Genomic DNA, 10,800 nt, shown 5'->3' with positions numbered 1-10,800 from the left:
CCCCCCCCCCCCCCCCCCCCCCCCCCCCCCCCCCATCGCTAGCCAAGCCCCTCTCTCTTGCTGCTTTTCCTCCTCCCTCCATTCACTAGCCCGCATAGCTCGACCTCTATTCTCCAGACATGACCTTCCCTTTCCACACAGCATTTCAATTGTCCAACCTCATTAAGCCCATCTTCATCTTGACTCGATGTGAAAATTCACCCAATGCTCACATTAAAACCTAACGAGTGCATCAATTAAAAACGATTCTCATCTCGATTCATCTCTATTAATGTTTTAATCGTATTCCACATCAACTCCTCATTCATCATCATTAACATTTGCGGGGTGTGCATACGATGGTCAACTTCAGCATGAAAATGCCACTTCGTCTGACTCGACGCCACTACACCGAGTGAATGCAGTGATGCCGCTCGGCGTACCGTTCTGCCCTCGTGCATTTACTACTACGTCGTAAACGTACACATTCGCGAAGCCACCTCGTACTCCCAGCGCTTCTCAGTTGTGGATTGGCCGCGAGGGGAAATTCGCCGTTGACCGGGCAACGAGGAGTAGCGTAAGAGGACGGAATGACGGGTGATAGAGAGGGAGGTGGATTGAAGCGGTTGAGCGGTACAATGCGGCAAGGGGAGGACGATTAGAGAGAGATAGAATGCAAACTTTGAGCGACACAGGGATGGGGAGAGAAGCGCGAGAGTGAGAGAGGGTTACCGGTCGTGGGGACTGAGGGTTGGCGAGGGTGGGGAAGGGGCGGAGGGGGATACAAGAGTATCGACCATCTCCTCCCATTCAGTTTGCCCCGCGTTTCGAAGCGGAACGTTGCTACGTTGCGCAGCAGCAGCAGAGTAGGACCACCAGAGCACCACCGGAGGGAATCTTTCGTGCATTGAACTGTGGAATAAAAAAAAAAAACAAGGATAGGAGACGAGTACGAAGCCAATGTGTTTCAATTCATTTCACATTTATGATTAAACGCATCTGCCTTGGAGTTTTTCATTCAACAATATGCATATACGTTGCACTGTTAGCTGCGGATTTTCTGTATTCTATTTCATTGAAATGGAATGATGGGCAGTAGATGAGGTTGGACGGTTGCGTCATTGGGTGCTGAAGGCTGCATTGACATTGGGTTTTTTTTTTCTTAATTTTTTGCTCTTTCATTTGGATGGGCTTTCAGTCTTGATCAGTTCACCTCTGGGTTGTCGCTATTATCGGAGCCACGCATGCGGGATATTATTCTCTCATTTACCCTCGCGATGCGCTAGCTATTGGCTGTACACATTGACACCCACGTCGATTGCCTCGTCCCGACCGAGTAATCGGAATAATATTTGCGGATACAGCGCCAGGTGGTGATTGATGCACAGATTCAGTAAATAGTTGGAAATGTAATTATTCCTTGGCTCGTAATGATGGGCAGATTTTGAAGATTATAATGCTACTTTTGATGTTTATGAAAAGCTTTCTCGGATGAGATTGGTTTATCTCGTTCAATTTTTTTACTTTCAGAAAACTCATCAGTTTTCCGCTGAACTTCTTAGCAACTTTCCTCTTTGGTTGAACGAGTTGCGTTTTTTTTACCTCCACCCCACGGGGGGAGCAGCATTTATTTTGCACATTCATGCAGGAGTGAGTGACAACAAACGACAGTTAATGTTGTGTCATATCTTCTTCAATTCGTCGGAACATGGGATGTGAAGAAGTTGAACAAGTTTACAAGTTAGATAATGTCCCAGACGTACAGTCCGTGACCCAGCCATGTTAAACCCGTATATGTCCTCTGTCAGGTACAACTGTAGACACTTTATAAATAGAAAAGTGGCTCAGCCTACATGTATACCGAATTAATCCATGTTTTGGATTTTTCACGAGACTGAAATTATTTTTCAATGGGTAGTCATTTCCCGGAAGAACAATCAATTGGTGTTTTTATTTTTAACGGAATTCGTGGCCACAAGCTTGCTAGTGGCAATCGCCCGAGAGCCTTCAGCCTCGTGTTTACATGTTTTATGACAAGGTGTTTCAATAAAAAAAATAACCAATAACAGTCAACTGTTAATATCATACAATTGGAAGAGGAAAACTGTTTTTAGATTTAACATTGTCAAGAATGAGATGAGTGAAGTAATTTTAAGGATGAGGTGACAGCGAAGAAAGTAGAGAGCTATTATCTCAATTATTAATACTGTGGTCCATTTCCGCGTTTTAAGTGAATTGCAATGGAATTCTTAGCTTCATTCGTTTTTTGGTCACAGTTGAAGTTGAAATTTTATTTGATATGCTGTGGTTTTATTACCTCCACTTGAGGGTGCTGTTTCTTGAGGTTCAATCCTTTATTTGGGTTTGTTTTGCTCATTTGCGGAGCCTGAGGAGGATTTAATTAAAACCAAAACTTCGTGATTTGACAGGTCACGGAGAAAAGAAGCTTTTATTTTCAGGGACGTGTCACTGATTTTTAGGAGTTCAATCACAATTATTAGGGATTAGCGATTGTGAAATTCATTATCACTAATTTCCAGAGCAATATCACTGATGTTCAGGAGCCCTAATATAATTTTGGGAATCTATCACTGATGATTCCTGAAAATTAGTGACATGCACGGAGAGAAATATTCAATAAAAATTACGTATTTTTTTCCGTAATTCTGGAGCGAAATGTGGTTGTAGGAAATTTTACGGAATTGTCGCGGAATTTTTCCAGAGCGTTTTGTAATTTTTATCTGAATCTCCTGGTAAAAATTACGATACCATCACTTAAATTTGCTGAGTCGATTCGGTAATCGGTGAGCGAATTGTCAGTTCCGTAATTTGTACTGAACATTTCTCTCCGTGTGTTCTTGAAAATGACAATTTTTTTCCATCTGTTTCAATTGGTGATGTATACGAATTTCCGATATCCCACGACTTTCAATAATTCATTGCAACTATTATTGTGAAGTGATGTTATTGGAGATGAGGTATACCTTGACAAGCGTCATTATCATATTCCTCTGTACGAATGGCTCTCAGGTTTTTCAAATTCAATTCATACATTTCCTGGGTATGGCTACAGCCCTTCTCCTGTCTGACGCGTCATCTTTCTCTTTTCCTCATTTTACCCCCTCTGGTCCTCTCTCGTGCGCGTCATACGGTTTTATCGAGCGTCCCATTTCTCGCCCTGAAAATGCTCAGCCACAGCCGCCTATCTGCTGGTACAGAGTTAACGTACGAAACTAGAGCCTATAGGAATTCTCTCAGTAATAAATGACCTTGCGTTGCACACGTCGATGTCTCTCTTTGTTATCTCGAATGAATATGGAAATAGTTTAATGTATTCGTGATAAAACGGAGTCGGATACATCTCATGAAATTCGTTAGAGCAGAATAAAAACGAAATGATTCCTTATTACAAATCAACGAGTGGATAATTGCATTTTTTTGTAAATGAGTTTAATTATTGTTTCTAACAAATTAGCAATATACACTGACAGAAAAGGTAGAACGATTTTGGTACTGTTAACGAGGCTTCTTAACTATTACTACGATTCGTTAATAGTTAACAAATCGCACTAATAGTTGAGAAACCTCGTTAGCAGCAACTAAATCCTTGTATCAGTGTTTCTGAATGGATTCACTGTTTTCGAGATTTTTATTTTGAGACTCCGTTTCCTCGTTTATCTGGTTATACTACTCTTATTGATTGAAATGTCACAAAAAATTTGGACTAATTTTCCGTTTTTTGGCTTACCCTGCCGAAAAGAAATATCGACATAACAAAACTAATTTCTAGCGTCAAAAATCTCATCTGTTAAGGATAAAACGCTTGGGATAAGAAGTCAGACCGTGTATGAATCTTGTGAAATGTTCAGGACTTGAACACGAACACTTGGCGACAAAGTGAGAATTGTTTGCCTCAAGAAATCGTTCATTTCGTGTCAAAAGATGAGAAAATTGCTAAAATTACTAAAAGCTCCGATTCAGTGCATCATGGATCAGAGACTTTCATATTGACTGAATACAGAATTTATACAGGTGAGAACCTTCAGATATTTCTAAAATATATGAATGAGTTAGCAATATTGTTGAGTTCGAGGGAAAGCAATAAATTCTTTTCCTTCTTTCGTTCCAGAACAAAATGTTTTTTTATTCAGTATCATCCATTTTTAGCCCGAAGAGCACCGATTGCTTGTCTGAAACCTACCATGAATTGATCGAATATACCTGCGATGTTCTCCACTCAAGAAATTATTTTTTCCATATTATGATAATTTTTTTCTCAGTTCATAAGCCCGAATTCAATTTCAGTCGTAGTTTTATCAAAGTTCAATTGCAATTTTAGCTAAATATATAGCTCAAGTGATCGTTGAAGAATGAATTTTTTTATATCAAAATTTTCGAAACTTCATGACAAATTGAATTTTAATTAGTGGCAATGGCTAGATTTTTTTAGAGGCTATCTTCAGCAAAATATTCATGAACTTTGATAGGCGCTCTACGAGGAAATTGCAGAAAAACACCACACACATACAGATCATCTAAAAATCACGTATTCAGACGTTTTCGACCATATTTAGTTACCCTGACAAAAAAATGTACGTCTGAGTGCAAATACTACTAGAGAATCACCGGTAATAATTCATCATTAATTGTATTTATCGGTGTGGAATAAATTCGTTCCTTTCTTCTTCAACTAGTCTGTTTACCTTTATCGTACTGCCTGGCGCCACACTCGCTATATTTGATTTTCGTTTTTAAACGGCATCGTGCGTTATCCGTAGGCGGTAAAAAATTAACTGTCTCGCATCTGGAGTGCAAAGAGGGTTAACTAGCCAATCTCCGACGTGGAACAAAATCATGTATAGATATAGTGTGAACAATCGTGTATTCGATGAGGGATCGTGATCAATGATAACTCGTGGGAAGGTTGTACGCCACGGAGACGCCAGACATAAGTAGTATAATAAACTAATCGATTCTTCGACAAATACGTCAAGGCATATTTTTAGTCAAATATGGGGTTTCAGTGGTAAATGATTTGTTTGCTTCAGCAGGCTGGAAGGTTGCTACATATACAAATTTTGAAATATTGACATTTTCAATCGAGTTTTCAAGGGGAGTATATCGAACTTTTCAATAACTAATTTCACACGAAATTTCCGTGTATCTTGTTAGTAAAAATCATTCGATTTCTAGAATAGTCAATAAAATTGTAATTTTCAGGGCCATATGACAATGAAAATGATTGAGAATTGTGAATAGTTGAGCAACTATTGTCCTGAATACTCAAATTATTGAGACTTCAATTGAATATAATGTTTAATTTTTAGAATGTATTTGAAAATTTAATTCAACATCAATAATTACATTAAAAAAAACAATTTTGTTGAAATTTTAAGATGAATAAAAAATATGATCGACGATTTAATCGTAAACTTAATTCAAATTTACCACAATGAAAATTCATATTCAGTTACTTGAATTGTAGAAATTCTCTAATAGTCCACTGATTAAAAGTTTTACCTGAAATTTTCGGGGATTTTCCATCAGCTGACAGTTCCACTGAAATTTCAAACAATTTCGACGTTGAAAATTTCCATTTTCATGATAAACTCAGTGGAATCTGTAAATTTTAGTTTAATTATTCCATAAAAATTAATAGAAATGAGAAGAATTCAGGTAAATTTATTCTCGTATATTCAAATAATTGAAAATTTAGTCCAATGGCACTCAGTATTCATGTTTTGATTGGAAAATCAATTGGATTGTCAATGAAATTTGAAATTCTCCCCTCCCCCCCTTCACCCCCTGCCAAACTCAATTCACAATCGCTCTCCTAAAAATAATTACCGAACTGTCCACGAATTTTCTAAACGCTGATAATGGTCTCACCTCACTCCTCCATTGCATCAGAATTTGTAAATTTCCTTTTTCCTCCAGGAAAAACAACAATTTTCTCATACCACAAAAAACTGTGTATCATTTTATTAACCTCCCGGCAAACAGCGAGCAATGTTAATCTCCCTATTTTTTTCTTCATCACCATCACGCGGAATGTGTTTTGAATAGATGTTTGCCAGGTTAGACTACCTCGATCCAGATTCACGACGAGACAAACAAAACACATAATCATTTTCGGCTAGACAACTCGCATACATGAAAATAGTCTTGCAATTGTGTTGGTACAAAGCGAAGAGCATATGCTGTGACGTAAAAGTGTTGGGAAGATAGGATGTGAAGAGAGGGGCGGGGGTAGCAGTGATTTAATCGGTAGTGACGGTCTGGGATGAAATTCGTGCCGCGTGCCTTGTCGTCCGAGCGAGCCTCCGCCACACCGTTGATTGTTGCGGCGTCACGCTTGATAATCCCTCTCCCTCTTTAAATCCAATAAATTAATTACAGCTTGTTATTGAGAAAAATTTGTTGCTTGATCGAATGAGAGAGTACTTGACCCTCAGTTACTCCCGTCTCGTTGATTTTTTTTTACTCTCAAATCCACTTTTAATTCTGCCGGCGTGCCCTTATCCCTCGGCAAATTAGCAGAAGAACAATATTGGAGATAAGAAAATTGTGCGTTCATGAATGCACGTGGGGTCATGGCGTCGTGTCAAGAGGCGACGAGGTACTCTTAATACTCCATTCAGGGTGATGTCGTGGTGGGGGGAGGGGGGCAAGGAGGAGACAAATTTCATTCGGGCTTTTTGCGATGCTTTTATGTACAATCGTTGTAGTTAACGAATGGCGTAGTGGTGGGTTTCCACGGTCTTCAATCATGCCAAGTTGCGTGTCGTTGTCAGTTACGCGCCGGTGGTGGTCCGTAAATGACGTGTGCTTTTGAGGTATACGATGCCCACCCGTTGTGCCACCCATTTTCCAACATTGTTAAAAACGTCAGAGAAACATTGTAACTGAGCCTCGTACTCCTTAGCATCGAATACTAATGCCCCTCACATTGGATTACATTTTTATTATCTGGTGTCATTGAAAAAAGAACTTTATTAATTCAATACTACCGAAGGGGTTGGTTCGTTGAACTCCTGAAATTGAGGGGAGTAAAAAACAGGAAAAAAGAGAGGCGAAAATACTGATACAGAATAGGGGTTTGACACGCGAGTGTGGGCTAAGAGCCAAAAAGGGATTCTCCCCTGGTAATTTGCGTTTGGATTTACTACGAGATAAACGCTTTGAATTTTGCGTGTACATTGTTGTAGCGGGGGGCGGGGGGGGGGTGAGACAAATGTGAGTGAGGGATGCGAATGTTGATATCGATTGAAACGTTGACACTTCTGTGCTGGAGAGTTTTTGGTGTGGTGGCGTCGTTGGAGTCATACGATCACTTGTGGAAACTGAGATTCTCACTGTTTTCGTTGTACGGTGGGTACCACGTGTGACGTTATCGCGCGGATCGAACTCATTACGACGTCAGTGTGACGGATGAATTTCACAGGGTATGAAGATTATGGCTATTTTGGGCTGCATTCGGGGTTATTCACGCGTTTAATGAGAATTCTGGTGCTTGAATTTGAGACTGAAAAACTATTGAATGAATTCAGTCAACTAGACTTGGTTTGAGACATCACTTTCGTGTCATAAACAAATTGTCTTCGTCTTTAGGACGAGTGCAAAGTTTTCCTGACGAAAGTTTTTTTTTTCCTTAGTGTTGGATATTTAGTTCTTGAAAATTTTCGAGCCACTTTTCTGAAAATTTGTTTTTCGTTCCTATAGGGAAAATAATTCTTGCCACAAACGTTTTTCTTCGTGGATGGGGCAAAGACTTGGGAGATTGGTGCAAATCAGACGATTCTTCGGGAGAAAGAATGAATATTATTTTATTTTTAACGGAATCCCTCGCTAAAAGTTTGTGAGTGGCCATCGCCAGAGGGCCTTCAGTCCGGTATTTACATTTTATAGGCAAAGTAGTTATTGTAGAATGAAGAATGAATAACTTTCAAAATAACTAATGATTTTACTAAACTATAATGATTTATTTTGAAAATGAGTCATTATACTTTAGTAAAATCATTCAGTTATTTTGAAAATAATTCGTTCTTGCCTGAAGAATCTTCAGTCTTCGCCTCATGCGTCAGGATTAAGTTTGTGAAAAGAATATTTTCGTTCTTAAATCGGAATCGAATTTGGGATCCAACGTCGGGTCCTTGGAACTAGATTAATTATCAGAATGAAATATTCTGCAACATGATGCAAATCTCCGGCAAAACTCACTGTTTCCTTTGTCAAATGCTTTTATCTTTGTTTTTCCATGATGATTCACCGAATTATGAGCTATCGTGCACCACATTGAAAATCAATTGCAAATATTTGTGTGGGAATTAGGGGCGCACTAACGTACGTCAGTATTTTCCCGAGCAATCGAAAAATGAAAAGTCATCCTTTACTGTTTTTCTTGCAATCATCTCTTTGCTGTGTAATTCTCCTGGGTTCAATTTCCCCCCTCTTTCTTCAGTGATAGACCAGGATTATTAATTGGTTCTCTCAGAGATGTTGTCATGTCAGGTTGAAATCAGTTGAGCCATCAGAGGGAAATGATAGTGCGGATAGAGCTCAGGATTTGCTGAATAATCGTCTGACTAGTAAACGATTCTGGTTGTATTTTTTGCGTGCGAAGTTGCCCAAATTTTAATACTCAGTTGAAAATTCAGTTTCTGTTCAATACTTATTATATTTATTAGCCACTGCATACGATTCCCTATATTTTTCTCGCAAAATTTATCCTCAACCACAGTTTTCCTCAAATTTCGCGAATCTCCCGTTACAAAATCATCAACTTTTTCGTTAAAAAATAAAAATCCATTGAACTCATAAATCTCACCATATTTTCCTCAATATTTTCATACCCATCAGAACTAACACAGATTGATACCACTATTACAATTTGTTTCAGAGATGCATGGGTATCCGGACGTCACAGCGAGTCATTGATCGTGGGTGGTGAAAGATGAAAATACCTAGTTTCTCGTTCTCACCGTGACGCATCTCAGTGGATTATATTTAAAGGTCATATCCCGCAAAACTCCTGAGTGAATCTTTTAATAGAAATTGATGAGAATTTAAAATATGGGGTGATAAAAAATCATGAAAATTGAGACATTCGAGAGACTCAACAAAAATACGTAAATAAATTTTAAAAAACTGGTGGGCAATGAACTTGCCGGTAGTGAACTGGCAACGAATTGCCAGGAGTGTTATCAATCGTGCACCCTCATGATTATTGTGCTTTGAACACGGCGCAATATAAATAGTGATATTGAAAAAAAATATCCGCAATGACGCGGTACACGCGAATTTATTTAAGGATGTCGGAGACATCTAAAGTTCGTGTAAAGTTTCGTGATTGAAGTTTAAGTTTTAATCTTCATGAGTATCAGCGAATCAATTGATTAACGTAGCTATTGAATCGCCAGTTTCATTGGAAAATGGAGTCTTCCCGGGTGACCATTGGCTGTCCAGATTGCCTGAATCGTCTGGTATTGTCGACGTCCACCACCAGGTGTTCACTCTGTGAACGTCTTCAGGGTAATAATACCACTGAGTCTGATGAGATGACGTATAAATTACCAGATAATGTGGGAATTTATGACGAGGGTAATATGAGTCGTGAACGAATGAAGTGTCAGGGTTTTGCGAGAACAGTGAGGACGCGTTCTGGAGATTCACGTGGTGCATCGAGTGTTGTACGATGGCCAGGCTCCCGTGACAATTATTTCAGTCTTCTCAATGTCATCGTCGTTGTTTTGCTGATTGCATTTGTTAATGTGACAGTTGCCGAATTGAAACTACCAACCATTGGAAAATCAACGAATTCCTCCAAAAATGGTGGTGAGTATTCAAAATTATTTCCCTTCTCGGGGGACATTTCCACTGAAAATTACTCAGTGAATAATTACAATTACTTAGTAAACATTGAGAAAAATTAGAAAAATTCAGGGCAGTTTGATATTAAATATTCATTTTCAATGGACAATTTAACATTCAATTGCTCTCCGAGAAATGACAAATTTGATTTAATGAAATTCTCTATTTGAATTTCTTTGTTATTTGTTTCAATGTAAATATTTCAGTTGCACGAAATAATGAAAATTAAATGAACGATTTACTTGATTCAAAGACGAAAAAGGATTTCATTTCTAACTGATAAAATCTTCAATCGCATCAAGGAAACGAATGTTAACATTTAAAGGACTATTTACTTGGTGTGACAAAAACGCAAATAAAATTCAAATTCAGGATTGAATAATAGTTCTATTACGAATTATTTCAAATTAATGAAATTAATGAATTCACTTGAATTCCCGCTAAATCTCAAAATTTCATGAGCTTTTCTCCTCTAAATCGAATTAAATGTCTCCCTTCAAAAAATTATTGCGAGATCTTCCATGAAATTTTAATTATTCTTCAACATTGTCTTTAATCATGAAGTACAATTGAAGAATTCATGAAAACATTTAGCTGCATGATGAATTAATTAGTTGTGTGATTAAAAACAAATTTTCTCACCATTAACTTAATACCTCAGTGGGAAAACTCGGGTTTTATTTTTACCTTGCGCATACATAATCCCCTTTTTTAATAATGCCCCCCCCCCCTCTCCGCCGGTAAATGCTCAGACTGGAATTCACTGTCGGGTGGTGTTTACGATCCGTTGTTACACGAGCGTAAATTTGTGCATATTAATAACGACCCTTCTCCACCAACACTCACCCACAGGAATTAACGTGCCATTTTATTACACTATAAATGTTGTTTCACTCATGTTAATTGATTGAAAATTGAATATTATTCGTAAGTTAATTATGTGTCATAATT

The 10,800-nt window shown here is 38.3% G+C and overlaps 1 protein-coding gene across 2 annotated transcripts in view; it reads left to right on the top strand.

The window, feature by feature from the left end:
- LOC107036277 (insulin-like receptor) overlaps positions 1-10,800 on the top strand; it is a 52,515-nt gene that overhangs the window by 16,224 nt on the left and 25,491 nt on the right. For both annotated transcript variants that reach the window (XM_015254100.1, XM_015254109.1), the window contains exon 2: positions 8,879-9,813. In XM_015254100.1, the coding sequence (XP_015109586.1) occupies positions 9,411-9,813 (403 nt within the window). In that variant the 5' untranslated portion in view covers positions 8,879-9,410. The remainder of the gene's footprint in view (positions 1-8,878; positions 9,814-10,800) is intronic.

The sequence above is a fragment of the Diachasma alloeum genome, unplaced genomic scaffold (genome assembly GCF_001412515.2).
Source record: "Diachasma alloeum isolate Michigan unplaced genomic scaffold, Dall2.0 Dall_scaffold_00176, whole genome shotgun sequence".
In the NCBI taxonomy this organism is placed as follows: domain Eukaryota; kingdom Metazoa; phylum Arthropoda; class Insecta; order Hymenoptera; family Braconidae; genus Diachasma; species Diachasma alloeum.
Note: the sequence above shows the minus strand (reverse complement) of the source record. Positions and strands in the feature narration are given on the sequence as shown.